General features: G+C 40.1%; 1 protein-coding gene across 1 annotated transcript; it reads left to right on the forward strand.

The window, feature by feature from the left end:
• Positions 1-287: 287 nt before the first annotated feature.
• On the forward strand, positions 288-16,739 carry LOC133653552 (zinc finger protein 37-like). The gene is made up of 6 exons (XM_062052961.1): positions 288-431; positions 1,287-1,362; positions 2,596-2,673; positions 2,763-2,837; positions 4,584-4,724; positions 13,003-16,739. The coding sequence occupies exons 3-6, from the start codon at positions 2,628-2,630 to the stop codon at positions 14,598-14,600; spliced, it is 1,860 nt and encodes a 619-aa protein (XP_061908945.1). The 5' UTR covers positions 288-431; positions 1,287-1,362; positions 2,596-2,627; the 3' UTR covers positions 14,601-16,739.
• The last annotated feature ends 1,991 nt before the right edge of the window (positions 16,740-18,730 follow it).

The raw sequence follows: 18,730 nt of genomic DNA on the forward strand, positions 1-18,730 counted from the left end.
TCTGGACTTTCTTTGCTGGAACACGAACGTAAGTATAGATTTATTGATTTATTGCTACATTCGCAGTAAAGAGCAGCCTTTGTGTTTCCATCGTCATTTATGTATGATTGTAATGACGTTGTTTGATATTAGGACTAGCAGTAAAACTTTATATTCTGTAAAAAAAAAAGGCAAATTTATTTCCAGCGCCGCCTCCCAGAATGCTTTGCATGGGGACGTGCGTCTGACGTCACGTGTACAGAAAATTCAAAATGGCTGCACGCGGTAGGTGAGGCCCGAGCGAAGAAAAGTGGAAAAGAGTGTTATTTGTCAAAAAACCCACACGACGACGGTCATTTTTTCGCCGTGCTATTTTAAAATTATCTTTTATCTGTGTTTTGTGTTCCGGGGGACCCCGACTCCAGAATGTGAAAGTTTCCCGCGTGAAGCCGGTGAGTAAAAAGTTCAATACAGTTAACTTAGGCTATCTTTTGTTAGACCAGGGGTGTCAAACTCATTTTAGATCGGGGGCCACATGAAGACAAATCTACTCCCAAGTGGGCCGGACTGGTACAATCAAGGCATGATAACTTAAAAATTAAAAAAAACTTCAGATTCTTTGTTTAAAAATAGAACAAGCACATTCTGAAATTGTACAAATCATAATGTTGTTGTTTTTTTTACAATTACCTGTTGCGGTTAATAGTATATATACTTTTTTGGTTGTTATTTATATTTTCTGAATACATTATGTGATAGTTCATCAGTCAACTCATTGGTGTTAATTTTCAATCTGTCAAGATAAAAAAAATAATATATCGAAATCAAATTACAGGATGTTATTTATGTAGTTTGATCATTTTCCTCGACTGATGTACTCACATCATGTGGTTTACTTTTTACATATGTAGCATCATCTACAAAGATACAAAGAATTGCTATTGCGACATCTAATGGACACATTTAGAACAGCTGTTTCTTCCATTAAAAAATTTCAGGTTAATTTTTATACTTAGCAAACTCATCCTGCGGGCCGGATAAAACCTGTTCGCGGGCCTGATCCGGCCCTCGGGCCGTACGTTTGACATCCCTGTGTTAGACGATGTGAATGTGTGTAGGTTACATGCTACGATATTCCACATATTTCCAACTGCTTGAAACGAAAGCGTATTACTTTATTGTCAGTGTTGTTTAGGCCCAGGTCGCTAACGTTACTGCGTTAGTCAACAACGTAACGTTAACGGAGTGGAAACAGCCGTTCTTTGCCATTAATATGAGTGTGTATTATTTCTTTCTTTGTTCTTTAGTGGAGCTCGAGATCCTGTTTACTGTGGACTAGCTGTGTGTGACGCCATGTTGTTTTTGTTTCCATTACAAAAAAAGGTATGTCTATGTGTTTTTTTGGCATAGTTAATTGTAGAAAAAAATATAAAATGAGGTGATGTGAGTGGGAAAAATTGCTGCACATATTAAGGATCCTTTTTCTTGATCTATATTTTTGTTATTTGCTGATGTATATATTTAATATGCTGTTTTTTATTTAATTAATTTATTAGAGACTATTTTATGCTTTATTTACCTTTTTTTATTATTATTATTGTATTTACTATTATTATTATTATTTCCACATGTAAGCATAAATAATTGATCATATTAGTACATTGTTTGATTGCTTTGCTTAATGCATTCCATAATTTAATTCCACATACTGATATACTGAAGGTCTTAAGTGTTGTACGTGCGTACAAATGTTTTAAGTTACATTTCTCTCTAAGATTAATTTTCTCCTCTTTTTTTGAGAAGAATTGTTGTATATTCTTGGGTAGCAGGTTATAGTTTGTTTTGTTTATAATTTTAGCTGTTTGCAAATTCACTATGTCGTGGAATTTCAGTATCTTTGATTCAATAAATAAAGGATTTGTGTGTTCTCTATATCCAACATTATATATTATTCTAACTGATCTTTTTTGTAACACCGTTAATGAATGAAGTGTACTTTTGTAATTATTTCCCCATATTTCTACACAATAACTCAGATATGTAACACTAGTGAACAGTAGAGAATATGAAGTGATTTTTTGTCTAGAACATGTTTTGCTTTATTCATTATTGACGTGTTTCTTGCTACTTTATGTTGTATATTTTTTACTTGAGATTTCCAGTTCAATTTATCATCAATCATTATACCTAGAAATTTGGTTTCATTTACTCTTTCAATTTATATTCCGTCTATTTGTATTTGTGTTTGACTTTCTTTTCTACTGTTACCAAATAGCATTATTTTAGTTTTACTGAGATTCAAAGATAGTCTGTTTTTGTCAAACCATCTTTTTAATTTGTTAATTTCTTCTGTTATTATTTGTATTATCTTCTGTGTGTTGTCTCCTGAACAAAACGCTGTTGTATCATCCGCAAATAATACTAACTTTAAATCTTTTGTAACTTTACAAATGTCATTTATCTAGACATTGAATAATTTAGGTCCTATATTGATCCCTGAGGTACACCACAGGATATATTTAGCGTTGTAGACGAAACCACCACATTAATATTAAAGATATGGTTAACATTCTTAGTGCTAAAGATATTCCCCTCTCCTTGTATCCCTTCTCCCAGCTCCACCGTCTCGCCGAGTGCCAGCAAGAGTCATGAGTACTTGTCAACTCGACTCCTCAACTGGAGATAACTTTCTAGGTAAAGACTGATCTCCAAAATAATATCTCAGCATCCAGTAACCATGGTTAACAGATCTCAACTATTTAATACCAATTGATCTCCCTTAGCACCTCACCATGGGGAAGGACGCATTCATATGCCTTCACCAGCACCTGCATTAAACATGCAGAGAGTTACACAAGGTAGGGACTGATCTAAGGCTGCAGCTAACGATTATTTTTCTATCGATTAATCTATAGATTATTTTTTCGATTAATCGGTTAATCTATAGATTGTTTCGATTAATCTATAGATTATTTTTCCTTTTACCGATTATTTTTTTATTCAAAATGAAGATGAAAAAATAAATGTAGGCCCGTTTTTTTCAAAAGGCATGGCTTTTATTTACAAAAAAAAAAGAAGTATGGCCACTCAGTCAACATTGACAACAACATGACTAAATATTCTGTAACAATGTAAACATTTAAAACTTTTAACATTTAACAAAATTAAAAGTAGCTTATTTGCTTCTTAATGTGCAAATATAAAAGTCAACATCCAGTGCAAATCTTAATATTCTGCAATAGTATAAGCATTTCAAAAGTAAAAGTATTGCTTATTTTGCTTTAAAATGTGCAAAAATAAAGATAAACATCCAATACAAAAAAGTGCAAAACGAAATATTCTGTAACAGTGTAAACATTTCAACAAAAGTAAAAGTATTGCTTATTTGTTAAAATGTGCAAAAATAAAGATAAACATCCAATACAAAAAAGTGCCAATCTAAATATTCTGGAGCACTGTAAACATTAAGTATTGCTTTTAAAATGTGCAAAATAAACATCCAGTCCAACACAGTACACCATAACCAATTCTACTCATTCCAGTGAGTGACTAACAGTTGTAATGAAGAAAGGTTAGCATGTCTACTTGCTCTGCTTATTTTCATGTTTACAATATTCCCAGCAGCTGAAAATAGGCGCTCAAAAGGGGTCGATGTGGCTGGAACTGAGAGGTAATTAGCCTTCACCTCAAGCCAAGACTGCGAGTGAGCTGAGCTGCAGTTTATATTTCTAGAAGGTCAACAGGCGCATAGTGATGTTACTAGTAGTTGACTGGGAGGTGTTTATTATCATTTGGGGAGAGTCCGCTGCCTGATGCTCACCTGCTAAACACCTATCTACTCCACGCTGAAGCGCTGACTACATGCGCTCTGAATACGCACTGCTGATTGGCTGGTAATGCTATGTGTGTACCAATCAGATGGTTGTGTGGGTGGGACAATGCTGCGTGCTGAGACAGAGGCAGAAGGAGCAATGCAGCTTGTTAAGGCTTTAGCTTTAGCTTACAAACTCGTTCGGTACACCCCCGTACCGAACCGAAAGCCCCGTACCGAAACGGTTCAATACAAAACACGTACCGTTACACCCCTAGCAGATACAAATGACACATTCATGTTTTTGTGTAATGATGACAACGTATGCTCGCGCGGACGATTGACTAGTTGATGGTTTTCTTTTCAAATGTTCGTTCATAGCCGTTGTGCTGCTATTATAGGCAATTTCCGCTCGACACAGTGTGCATACAACAACATTATTAGGCCGTGTATTGAAATACTCCCACACTTTTGACCACTTTTGACATGCTTTTCCCCCCTCGCTCGCACCGCTCGCATCGTCTGCTTTGATCGTCTGCTTTGATCGTCTGCTTTGATCGTCTGCTTTGATCGTCTGCTTTGCGCTTCGCCATGACGGTAGTGTGACGTAAATATGCGACGCGTCGACGCACAAAAACGGCGTCAACGTATTTACGTAACCGATGACGTTGACTACGTCGACGCGTCGTTTCAGCCTTAGACTGATCTCTGAAATATTAGTGTATAGATAGGCCCCTTGGGTATTACCAGTCATGGTTAACTGATAGCTCTCTCACAATGCCCACCTCACTAGGAACGGCAGTCCCTCCTCGACTCCCTCCACCCCCCTCACCAGCAGCCCTCAACATGTGGCAGACAGAGGAGCCTGGATCCAGCCTGGCCTACAGGCCAACATGGCGAGGGGGAAGAATGGCCGACAACATTTCCTGCTCTGGTGAGCAATAACTGACAAATACCGGATGGTCATTCTGTGCCACAAATTTTGGAAAAAATTTAAATTCACAAGCAATCACATATTTTCTTCAAACTTTGTCAATAACTTTTGTCATTAACTAAGGTCAATAGCTAATGTCAGGATTATGAGTAATGAGGATGAACACTGTACACAGTATACTGTTTGAATGGTGGATCACAAACGCATCTTCCTGAGTCAAAATAACACTCATGAATGTCACACATAGTTTGTTTCCATCTTGTGAGGTGATATGTACTATTAGAACATCCCACAACTGCACAAATTGTCTTCGACATATTGAAAAATATACACGACGCGGAATAAGCAATAATTCAGAAATATATCTACTAGTATTCACGCTAAAGAGTAAAAACAAACCACAAACTGACGGAGTTTACTAAAAAAGTATGGAGTCGCTTGGCTTTGTTTATCCCTCACAAACTTTGACCTCGATAAATTAGACATGCGCAGAAGCCAACTTCGAACTAGTCCATCCATTGTTATTGTGCTCACCCCGCGTGCTTCTTGTTCTTTGAGTTGCACCGGAGTATGTGGCGTGGACTCATTATCTACATCTTCTGTACTTTTTATTATTAATTATAATATATATGTCCAGGGTGTACACCGCCTTCCGCCCGATTGTAGCTGATATAGGCTCCAGCGCCCCCCGCGACTCCGAAGGGAATAAGCGGTAGAAAATGGATGGATGGATGGATGTTATGTGTACAGGAGGGGGTTGTTACAGCACAGAACCATAAGGGGGCAGTAAAGCTCTATGTATTTATTATATAGAATAGAATAGAAAGTACTTTATTGATCCCTGGGGGAAATTCAGCACCACAGTTCGCTCACAATAGACAATAATAATAATAAATAATATAATATATATAATATATTATATATAATATATGAATAATATAAATATATTCAACATATACTCTACATTTACTTCCACTGAACTTGCTCATTCTCTCCGCAAGATCCGAGTGTAGTGGGTGGGAGGTGTTGTCCATAATGGCTAGGAGTTTTGCTAGACTTCTCCTCTCTGACACCGCCGCCAGAGAGTCTAGCTCCACTCCTGCCATGTTACTGGCCTTCTCTACCAACTTGTCCAGTCTGTTTGCGTCCCTCGCTCTCAGCCCGTTGCCCCAGCAGGCCACGGTGTACAAGAAGGCGCCCGCCACCACCGACTCATAGAACATCTTCAACATCTTTGTACAGACGTTAAAGGATCCTAGCCTCCTGAGGAAGTAGAGGCGGCTCTGTCCCTTCTTGTAGAGTGCCTCAGCGTGTTTTGACCCATTCAGCTTGTTGTTGATGTGTACTCCAAGGTATTTATAATCCTCAACCATGTCCACATCGACCCCCCTGATGGAAACAGGGGTCGCCGGAGTACTCCTCCTTCCCAGGTCCACAACCAGTTCCTTGGTCTTCGTCACATTGAGCTGGAGGTGGTTCTTTCCACACCATGTGACAAAGTCCTCCACCAGTGCCCTGTATTCCTCATCATCACCATCCTCAATACACCCCGCTATCGCAGAGTCATCAGAAAACTTCTGAAGGTGGCAGGAATCTGAGTGATAGTGGAAATCGGTGGTGTAGATGGTGAAGAGGAAGGGGGAGAGGACTGTGCCCTTCGGGGCCCCGGTGTTGCTGACCAGCCTGTCAGACATACAGTCCTGCAGTTGCACGTACTGTGGTCTGTCAGTCAGGTAATCAACAACCCAGGACACCAAGGGGGCCTCCACCTGCATCGTCTCCAACTTCACACCCAGTAGTCCAGGCCGTATGGTATTGAAAGCACTGGAGAAGTAAAAAAACATGACCCTCACACTGCTCGCAGGCTTGTTTAGGTGGGTGTGGGCTCGGTTCAGCAGGTATATGACTGCGTCCTCCACTCCCAGTCGGGGCTGGTAGGCGAATTGGAGTGGGTCCAGGTGGGGCTTGACTTTTGAGCGGAGTTGTTCCAGGACCAACCTCTCCATGGTCTTCATGATATGGGAGGTTAGAGCCACCGGCCTGTAGTCCTTTGACGTGCTGGGTCGCGTGCACTTGGGGATGGGGACCACGCATGAAGTTTTCCACAGTGTGGGGACTTTTTGCACCCTAAAGCTCATGTTGAAGATGTGCTGGAGCACACCACACAGCTGTGGGGCGCAGGCTTTGAGCATCCTGGGCCTCAAACCGTCAGGACCCGCGGCCTTGCCTGTTTGTAGCTTATTTAGCTGTGCATTCACCTGTCCTGCAGACAGGCACACTGGGGGGGTCTCAGGTTGTTGAGGGAGGGGGGGGGGTCATCAAGCTGAGGGTGAGGTGTTAAGTGGGGGGAGGTAGTCATTGGAGTTGGGGGGCTGTGAGGAGGGGAGGGGGGAATGGATTGGTTCGCTGAAGTTGTCAGGGGGCCGGCTGGAATGTCTTGGGGAGGGGGGGGCAGGAGCTTGTCGGAGCCACTTTGTCAAACCTGTTAAAAAACTGGTTTAGTTCATTGGCCCTCTCTTTGTCTCTGTCCACCCTCCTACCCCCCGACGGTTTGAGGCCGGTGATGGTCTGCCTGTCTCTCCAAACCGCCTTTATGTTGTTGTCCTTCAGCTTCCCTTCCAGCTTCCTCCTGTAGTTCTCCTTGGCCTCCCTGAGTTTGGTCTTCAGCAGCCCCTGAACTTTTTTTTTACCTACTCCGTTACCAGCATTGAATGCCCTCTTCTTCTCATTCAGTAGGGCTTTGATGTCCTTGGTCACCCACGGCTTGTTGTTTGTGTAGCTGGTGACCGTCCTTGATGGGACATTTGAGTCAACACAGAAGTTGATATAGTCTGTAAAGCACTCTGTGAGCCCGTCAATGTCCTCTCCATGAGGCTCCAAGAACACCTGCCAGTCAGTTACCCCAAAACAGCCCTGTAGTGTCTCTTGGACCCCTTCTGACCACCTTCTCACTGTTTTTTTGGTCACAGGCTGTCTTTTGATCAAAGGCACATAACAGGGGTTGAGGTAAACAAAGTTGATTGCACAATACAGTACATATTCCGTACAATTGACCACTAAATGGTAACACCCCAATAAGTTTTTCAACTTGTTTAAGTCGGGATCCGCGTTAATCAACATTAAACTGCCTCAAGTTGTTGCTCAGATTACATAAAATGACAAAACTTTTCTTCTACATATAAAAAGTGCAACATTAAACAGTTTCAAGTCAACTCATCATGCTCAATTTATTACAGAATTTGGGAAGCCTGTAGTTGATTTCTATTATGTAAATGTTATATTTTTTATCAACATGTGATAGCAGGGACCCTGCCATTCAAAAATAGGCTGCTCCATTACTAATGTTTAATGTAACTATAGCTGAAAAAATAGTACAATAGCAATAGGAGAGACTATTCATCCCTGAACACCATGGAGTTCATGTAGGCTTAATGATGCAGTTACATTATTATATCAACTATCAGAGACAGAAACTCTTCATTTACTGTAACATAATGTACTTTTTTGCTGCTTCAACACAGCTCAATAAACGCACGCACACACAAACACACCGCTAGCCTTCACCTCAAGCCAGGACTGCGAGCGAGCTGAGCGGCAGTTTGTGTTTCTAGAACGTCAACGGGCTCATAGTGATGTTACTAGTAGTTGACTGGGAGGTGTTTATTATCATTTGGGGAGAGTCCGCTGCATTATGCTTACCTGCTAAACACCTACATGCTCATCACGACGAGCACTGACTCCATGCGCTCTGAATACGCACTGCTAATTGGCTGTTACCGCTTTGTGTGTAACCAATCAGATGGTTGTGTGGGTGGGACAATGCTGGGTGCTGCGGAGTGCTGACAGAGACATAGGCAGTAGAAGAGGAGCAGCTTGTTAAGACTTTAGCTTTGGCGGCTACTTAATATGTTCGTGTGGAAACTCGTTCCGTACACCTCCGAACCGAAACTCCCGTACAGAAACGGTTCAATACAAATACACATACAGTTACACCCCTAATATATATATATATATTTATTATATATATATATCACAATTGTCCAGTTTTTAGTCAAGAGACAACAGGAACTGAAACACATTTAAGCAAGATGTGTTTAATGACACACAAACGCGGCGCAATGGAGTGACGTCAAATGGCAAACAGAGACCTGTCAGTCACAGCGGATGCTATCTTGCTTCAAATCAACATTATGGATCATTAAATTGCCTCAATTTTTCACATTTTTGAGTGGATTAATATTGGCCTGTGGATTAACAAGAGGACGGTTGATAAAAGGCGGTCGTGATCGTTGTGAGTAAAGTGTGTTCACTTCAAACCGACACAGCGTGCGTGACTTTGAGGAGGAATATTGTTGTTACAAACGCTTGTGGTGTTGCTTCGTTATTATTCAAAGCTAATTGAAAAATAAAGCAAAAGGATGATAGTATACGAAAAAAGGTGTGTCATTACAAATAACTAATGACAGATTTTTTTTAAATGTATGCTCAACTTTTTTTTAGCCTTTTTAAAGAAAATATATGCATCATTTATTCAAATTATATGAAGACGTCATGTGGTTCACTGCAGCGGAGGAAGTTCCAGGTGCATTTCACTCACTCAAGCAGGACTCATAGCAGACTCCGGTGGGAAAAATAACACAATACTAAAAATAATATACACTTTTAAGTAGGGATGATGTTTGATAAGGAATTATCGAGTTCGAGCCTCTTATCGAACCGATTCCTTATCGATTCTCTTATCGAGTCCAGATAGGTTGTTGTATATGGAAAAAAACACACGATTGATTGATTGATTGATTGACAATATTTGGTTTAACAAAAGCTCACTTTTATTATATGATAAAAAAAATAAAATCTAATAAATAAATAAATATTGACTGTTACCCACCTAAAAAAATTAAATAAAATAAATAAATATTGACTGTTGTTACCCAAAGAATATTAAGTGGGATTTTTCAGAGAAACAAATATATACAGTAACACAAAAACAACCTGTCTCTGTGATCACTATAGGTGTATAAATAATAATATAGTGTTAAATAAAATCAGTCCCTTGGGCACAAAACTGAAAATAATACAGCTCTCCAAAAAGTGCACTTCTGCTGCTATTTGACATAACTGTTTGTTATGATGCTTTGACATTTTTGCACTTTATTTCTTTATTGAAAGAAAATTCTATGAAGAGAAAAGTTGTTTGCAAATGTGGTTACAATGCTAAAAAATGAAAAGTTAAAGCTAAAAAAAGAAATACACTTTATTGAGTTAACATTATTTCTTTATGGGGGAAAGATGTTATGAGCTAGAGAATATAACAACTACACTACCCAGCATGCAACGGGAATTACGAGCATGCGCGGACACCCCGAAAAGTGTTGCATGTTGCCACGCTGTGAAAGTAAACGTCAAGAACTCAGCCAACACGCCTCGTCTGCATTATTTATAATTAGACAGACAACACATATACAGTGTGATTTTGTTTTGTTTACAAGGAAAGAAAAACAAAAGTTAAAAAAGGGAGATATGTTGCATATATATGTATGTGCTGCGGTTGCATTAAGAACGTTGCGACAGCTGCCCACGGAGCATTTCTGGTCGGGACGGGATTCCACTCTTTTTCTTTACTATAGTGGTCTCGATAACGGGTACCGGTTCTCAAAAAGGTATTCGAGTCCGAGGACTCGGTTCTTTTCTTATCAAACAACCGGGAAAACCGGTTTCGAGTATCATCCCTACTTTTAAAAAAAGTGGCGTTTTTGTGTTCTCCTTTAGCTGCTTCCTATCTTGTCAGAAGCAGCATGTATGCGCAGACGGCGTCTTAGCATAACTAAACAGCGACCGCCATTCAAAGTATTTTTCATCACCGCCAACAAAGTATTATTTATTTATTTCATTAGAGCACGTCCCCTACATGTAGAAAGATCATCGACACGAATGAGCACAACACCGAGCAGTGAAAACGTGAGTTTACTTACGATCAAGTTTGTATCTTTAGTTGTTGAAATAAAGTCGGCATGACTGGCAAGTTGTTTTGGCAGCAGCTAAACGAGGGTTGACGCCAGAGCAGCGATACTGTGTACACTTGATCACGTCTGCGCTGAGCAGATGTGCACAGGGTTGATATGTATAGATATGTATGGTCTGCTGACAACAATATTTTTCCCCCAAAATCTTACTCTAATTTGAAGCATCTTTTATTTTATTTTAAGAGCAAAATGCAAATAAAAGGGTTAAAATCCATACTCGCACGAGTTCTCAGTTTTTATATTTTCTAGTCACTCAATCTATTTTTTAGGTGCATATGCGAGTCAAATAGTTGCACTGTACAGGCTTCCGCCCTAGCTACACCCTCACCACAAGTATATTGGCAAAATGGGGGAAACCCCGACGACATCAAGGATTACAGCACAAATCTACTGTATTTGTTTTTTATATCACGCTTAAAAGAAATATTGAAATGTTAATATCAATACACTTACCTCATTGTCTAATATGTATACCGTATTTTCCGCACCATAAGCCACACCTAAAAACCACAATTTTTGTCAAAAGCAGACAGTGCGGCTAATAACCCGGTGCGCCTTATATATGGATTAATATTCATATTTATTTTCATAAGGTTTAGGTCTCGCAACTACGGTAAACAGTCGCCATCTTTTTTCCCCGTAAAAGAGGAAGCGCTTCTTCTTCTACGGTAAGCAACCGCCCCCATAGAAGAGGAAGCGCTTCTTCTTCTACTGTAAGCAACCGCCAAGGTGAGCACCCGCCCCCGTAGAAGAAGAAGCTCGCGGATATTTAATTTAATTTGTTCTTCTGTAAAGACAACAAAATGTCTCCTACTAAGAGACACGCGTACAAGGTTCCACTGACTTTTGATATTCATGTGAACCGCACTGTGGATACAACGGGAGCACGTACGGTGAATATTCGCACCACAGGGAATGAGAAGTCGTCCTACTGTGGTTCTAGCTTGCCATGCTAACGGCCAGAAACTTCCGCCCACGGTGATATTCAAAAGGAAGACCTTGCCAAAAGAGAACTTTCCAGCCGGCGTCATCATAAAAGCTAACTCGAAGGGGTGGATGGATGAAGAAAAGATGAGCGAGTGGTTGATAGACGTTTACGCGAAGACACCGGGTGACTTTTTTCACGCAGCGCCGTTCCTGTTGATCTACGACTGCATGCGCGTCCACATCACAGATGGTGTCAAAAAACAAGTGAAGCACACCGAAGAAGAAGAATTCGAGGGATTTGTGGATGAGTAATAACTTCAGAAAGTGAGCTTTAAATGTTTATTTTGTGTGTTGTGTGACACTAACGTATGAGCAACGTTGAGTTATTGATGTTGCTATTGCTCTGCACTATTTTGAGTGTTACTATTTTTGTGATTGCACATTTGCACATTACATTTTGGGAGTGAACAGAGTTGTTAGAACGCTGGTTTGTAATATATTATTAAAGTTTGACTGACCTATCTGATTGTTTTGTTGACATTCCCTTTAGCGTAGCGTAGGTGCGGCTAATAGCACGGGGCGGCTAATAGGTAAACAAAGTTTTGAAATATGCCGTTCATTAAACGTGCGGCTAATAACACGGGGCGCCTTATGGTGCGGAAAATACGGTAATTGATTTACATTTTTTTTAAGGCTAACACATGGGATTAGCTGTGCAGTACCAATGGCGATGAATAAATGAATGCCTCTGATTGACTATGCAAGTGGGATTTATGATGAGAACAGGCAACAGTAAATTAATATTCTGAGCATTCTAAACGATTAAAACTGTGCGACTCTCTGTCACCCAAGCACTCCATGTTTTGTCTCTAGTAGTCAATAGCTCACCAAAACAAAATAAACTCGACCCAAACAAATCATAAGTGGCTCATTTATCTCCCTCCTATTGTATGTTTTCCTTATTTGCTTTTAGTTTCTTATGAAACGTTCTGTTCTGTTTTTTTTGTGTTGACTGTCCTTTCTGTTTCTCCCACATTTGATTTCTTACAGGATTTCATAAATTATTTTTTGTCCTTTACTGTTTTGTCCTTTGAGTGTACGAGCAGCTGTCAGGCTTGTATGTAAGGCTTTACTGCTGAGTTCATTTTATGTTTTTTCATGACTTGTAATGCTTCTGTTACTCCCTGGTGTACAGTGTGGTTATGATATATTGAATGTCAATGTGGAAACTGGTGAGATTATCAGAACGTATGCTGGTGCAGGATAATTTCTGATTTAACTGAGCTGGACTTTTCTAAAGCATAATTCTGTCTATTTGTGTCCTGCAGACATCTGTGGAGAACATTCTCTCCCTGAGCAGCAGGAGTGTACCTTCACGGAGGCCACACAAACACCCTACATTGAAGAGGAGGAGCCATACCCCCCGCATATTAAAGAGGAGAAGGACCCACAGTCGCCTTCATTTAAAGAAAACAAGGCACCACAGTCCCCCCAAATTAAAAAGGAAGAGGAACAGCCCCCCCAATATATAGAGGAAGAGAAGCAACAGCATTCTCACTTCAAAACAGAAGATGAGAAGCCACAGTCTCCTCAATTTGTAGCAGAAGAGCAACATCCCCCTCACTTTAAAACAGAAGAAGAGGAGCCAAAGTCAACCCAAATTAAAGCGGATGAGTCACAGTCCACTCACATTGAGGAAGTTGAAGTGCCAGAGTCCCCCCAAATTAAGGAGGAAGATGAGGATCCACAGCCTCCTCAATTTGTAGAAGAAGAGCAACAGTCCCCTCACTATAAAAGAGAAGAGCCACATACCCCTCAAATTAAAGTTGAGTCACAATCCCCTCACATTGAGGAAGATGGGGTGCCACAGTCCTCTGCGTTAAAAAGGAAGAGGTGCCACAGCCCCCACACATTAAAAAAGAAGAGAATGAGCCACTGCACCAGTATGGTAAAGAGGAAGAGGAGGAGCCACAAAAGTGAAAGTGAGGAGAAGAGAGAGGCGGAGCCTCCAAGCAACAGCTCAACTCAACACATAACAGAAGCTGATGGAGACCACTGTGGAGGATCACAAGCAGACAAGATCTTAGCTCCACTATCAGATAGTGACGACACAACGTCTCACTCTCCTGACATTGATGATGAAGATGATAAGACATGTCACACTGACAACACACGCTTTAAATGTTCTCACTGTGACAAAACTTTTAATTGGCGTAGTAATCTGAGAGTACACAGGAGAACACACACTGGAGAAAAACCCTTTTTATGTTCAGTCTGTGGTAAAGGTTTTGCACAAAATATTCATCTGAAAAGACACGTAAGAGTGCACACTAGAGAAAAATCATTTTCTTGTTCAGTCTGTGGTAAAGATTTTGCAAAAAAAGGTGATCTGAAAAGACACACAAAAATCCACCCTGGAGAAAACCCCTTTTCCTGCACAGACTGTGGCAAAAGTTTTGTGGGACAAAGTGATCTGAAAAGACACACAAATATCCACACAGGAGAAAACCCCTTTTCCTGCACAGACTGTGGCAAAAGTTTTGCGGGAAAAGGTGATCTGAAAAGACACAAAAAAATCCACACAGGAGAAAAACCCTTTTCCTGCACAGACTGTGGTAAAAGTTTTGGGGGAAAAAGTGTTCTGAAATTACATACAAGAATGCACACTGGTGAAAAACCCTTTTCCTGCACGGACTGTGGCAAAAGTTTTGCGGGAAAAGGTGGTCTGAAAACACACACAAAAATCCACACTGGAGAAAAACCCTTTTCCTGCACAGACTGTGGTAAAAGTTTTGCGGGAAAAAGTGCTCTGAAATTACACACAAGAATGCACACTGGTGAAAAACCATATTCCTGTTCAGTCTGTGGTAAAGGTTTTGCACAAAAAAGTCATCTGAAAAGACATATAAGAATGCACACTGGATAAAAAAAAAACATTTTCCTGTCCAGTCTGTAGTAAAGGTTTAATACAAAGTAAGACTCTTAAAGTACACTGGAGACAAACCATTCGCCGAGAAGGCATTATTGATAATGCAGAGCAGAAAGCACACTGGTGAAAATCCTTTTATCAGCTCAGTCGGCTTTAAAGGTTTTTATAGACAGTTTAACTTTGAAAAGACACATGCAAAAACACACACACACACACACAAGAGAAACCATTTATTTGCAGTGTTTGTGATGAAAGATTCCCTAATAAGTACCAGTGTAAGACACACAAGTGTGCGGGTGAGAAGAGCAGCAGCAAATGAAGACGCAGGATGTTTTGTCATTGTTCTGTGTGTTACAAGCTTGACAAATTGCTTTTGACTTTTATGTTCCAACACGTTTACCCTTGCATGCTAAGAGCATTTTTGAACTGTAAGCGATCTACAGCTTTAATCTTTGTTTGGTAAATAACCAGTGTTGGGTTAGTTACTGAAAACAAGTATCTAGTTACAGTTACTAGTTACTATATTTCAAAAGTAACTCAGTTACTAACTCAGTTACTTACACCAAAAAGTAATGTGTTACTGTGAAAAGTAACTATTTAGTTACTTCTTTTTTTCTTAAAGCGCCCATTAATGCCCTTTTAGCCTTCATTTCAGTACTGTTATTGCACTGGAGAATAATACAATGTGTTGATCAACTTGACATGCATTTGCATCACTGAACTCTGCTAAGCAATGTGGTCTACATACAACACACAAAGACAAATATATGTTACAAAGGCCAATTTGTTTCTGGCCAGAACAAATTGACAAAACTATTTTAAATAGCTGCAACATAACATACATAAGTAACAAACAGCATAATAACAACATAGCTGTAAACCAAGGAAGGCACACACTACATACACAAAGCCTAACCAGGTGTTTTTTCTCTCAAGAAATTCTGAAATAAAATCATGTCTGAAGCCCAGAACACTCTACACATTTCCCCAGTTTTAGTTTAGAGATAAGGAAAGATTGGCCTGGCGCACTAGCATCCCTCTTTATGTTTGTGAACTTTATAGTCTATACATTTAGAGTGATGTGATAATCAAACACTCTAGAAGTCTAGAATGAAAGAGCAACAGTATGTAAGAGAATTGACCGCATCATTCAGTACCTTCAGTGCTGAATGATGAGCAGAGGCAGAGTTAATCCTTAAGTGGTGGCATTGGAGTCTCTGTCTCTCTTTACTAGCTTCGTCGAAACATGTTGCTTTTGTAGCTTGTTTCAGCAGATTTGAATTGCTGTTTTGGGCAGTAGATAGGATCTTTGATCCAAAGCACAATTTACATTTAACTAAAATGTTATTTTCTTTGTGCTTGACAAAAGAAAAGTAGTGAAAATATCTCCATGTTAACAAACTCGACTTCTGGCTCCGCCATGATCAGATACGCCCCCCTCCCTCCCCACACTCACACCCACACCCAGACACACACACAGAGCACACGTCTCTCTTCCTCGGCTTGTGACACAAGAAGAATCAGAACGACGACACTGCAGCCAGCGCTCCAATAAAACACACTTTATACTACATAAAAAATAACGTAAAATAACGCAGTAACGCATCATGTAGTAACGGTAACTGAGTTACTGAATATAAAAAATAACGTGTTAGATTACTAGTTACCGCCGAAACTAACGGCGTTACAGTAACGCGTTACTTTGTAACGCGTTAGTCCCAACACTGTAAATGACAGACCATGACACTCCATCACACTTCAACATCTCTAACATGTAAATACTGCCTCTTTCCTAGATCAGCATTGTAAATGTAAATATGTTCTAAATTGTTTTACCCTGGATAAATAAATGTTAAATAAATACATGTAAACTAGGAAGTAAATGTTTATATAATACATTACCCAGAAAGGTTAGTGCTCTAGACAGGAACAGGAAGTGGGTTTGAGTTATGTTGGAGGACAACATTTGTGCCGTTTGATCAATAAAGAGTTGATATACTGTTACATGTGGTTGTTCTTGCTTTGTCTACAAAAGAAACACGCTTGGATAGGACAGCTGCTTGAGCGTCGCTCTGAGACTAATTTGATTGGCCAAAATGTGGGAGAAGTAGCAAGGCCACAGAAACACGCTTGGATAGGACAGCTGCTTGAGCGTCGCTCTGAGACTAATTTCATTGGCCAAAATGTGGGAGAAGTAGCAAGGCCACGCACAATTTGCGGCGATTGTTTGAATAAAGAACTCATTGAACTGAGACCGAAGCGGGATTTGAAAATGTAATTTGTTGCTGGTGCCAGCAGGGCTCTCAGTGTGACAAACCATCTCCCTAATGATGAACAATGTAATGATGCCAGGACAGGGTGAAGTGAGGCATGTCCCAAATTCCAAGCTGCTGTTTTGAGGCATGTTAAAAAAAATAATGCACTTTGTGATTTCAATAATAAATATGGCAGTGTCTTGATGGCACTTTTTTCCATAACTTGAGTTGAAGTTGTTCTCTTATTTTGGAAAACCTTGTTACATTGTTTAATGCATCCAGCGGGGCATCACAACAAAACTAGGCATAATAATGTGTTAATTCCACAACTGTATTAACTGTATATCGGTATCGGTTGATAGCGGTATCGGAAATTAAGAGTTGGACAATATGGGATATCGGCAAAAAAGCCATTATCGGACATCTCTACTAGGAAGTAAATGTTTATATACTACATTACCCAGAAAGGTTAGTGCTGTAGACAGGAACAGGAAGTAGGTTTGAGTTATGTTTGAGGACAACTTTTGTGCTGTTTGGTCAATAAGGAGTTGATATAAAGAGATGACTTGGTGACAACAACTCTTGATCTGATTGGTTATTGCAATTATCTATCAACTGTATGTGCCCGTTAACTTACAGTACACGGACGCCCGCATTGTTGATTCTGAAGGCCCCGGGCAGATTTCGTACAGCATGGCAACCAAGCTAGCTGAATTCTGATTGGATACAAAACCTAACCTAATAACAACAGCACTGAAAGGAGCATAATATGACATTAAGAGAATATGAATACTTTTAGATATTTAGGGAAAGTAAATTAAAAAACACTTTTATCTTTAGTTATGATCATGATTTCTGGTTATGTTAGGCCAGCAGAGAAGACCTTGCTGGCCCTGACGGCACACCACTGGGTTCCAGTGACTATGAATGTATGTAGCCATAGATGAGATATTAAAATAGTCCATTTTTATAACCCATGCAAGAAGCTCACACAAGAAATCTTTAACAACATTTCTGCAGAGATAGATAGAAGGGAAATATGGTGTGGTGATTTTAATGCCCACAACACATTATGGGGAAGCGACCATACAGACATGAATGGTGACGTAGTAGAAGAGCTGATGGTAGAAAGATCACTTGTGTGAATGAATCTTGTGAGAACCCGAGGAGCATGTTTAGATTTAACACTTGTCTCGGGTGCGATCAACAGTAGCTGTGAGTGGAATGTCACGAACAACAGTATGGGCAGTGGTCACTTTCCTATTGGATGTTCTTTTAAACTTGACACATATACAGTATAATAGTATATACAACAAAAGTGCATAATAAACAGATGGTGCTTTGCTAAGGCCCGATGGGGACCATTTCAAGCCCACTGTGTAGAGACCATTGAGAAGCTGGTAATGACTGGTGATGTGGATCGGTGTACAGAGGCAGTTACAAATATGATATTTAATGCTGCAGTCCAATAGATTCCCAGGAGTACAGGAGGTGGGCAAAGAAAGGCAGTGCAATGGTGGAATGATGATTGCAAAAAAAGCCATAAAGGATAGAAATCAAGCTTTCATGAATGTAAGGAAACATTGTAATCAAGACAGTATAATAGAATATCAAAGAAAGAGAGCAACAGCACGGAAAATAATTAAAAATGCAAAGAGGAATGCGTGGAGACAATTTTGCTCACATATCAGTGTGGAGATGCAACTAAGAGAAGTGTGGACAATGGTTAGGAAAATGATCGGGAAGATGCAAAGTGTGAAAATGCCGGTACTTGTTCATGGAAAATACTGCGCTACCACAAATAAGGAAAAGACGGACTTACTTGGGAAGACTTTTGCAGATATACATTGTGGTGGTCATTTGGACCCAGCC

This window comes from Entelurus aequoreus, linkage group LG07 (genome assembly GCF_033978785.1).
Source record: "Entelurus aequoreus isolate RoL-2023_Sb linkage group LG07, RoL_Eaeq_v1.1, whole genome shotgun sequence".
Taxonomy (NCBI): Eukaryota; Metazoa; Chordata; class Actinopteri; order Syngnathiformes; family Syngnathidae; genus Entelurus; species Entelurus aequoreus.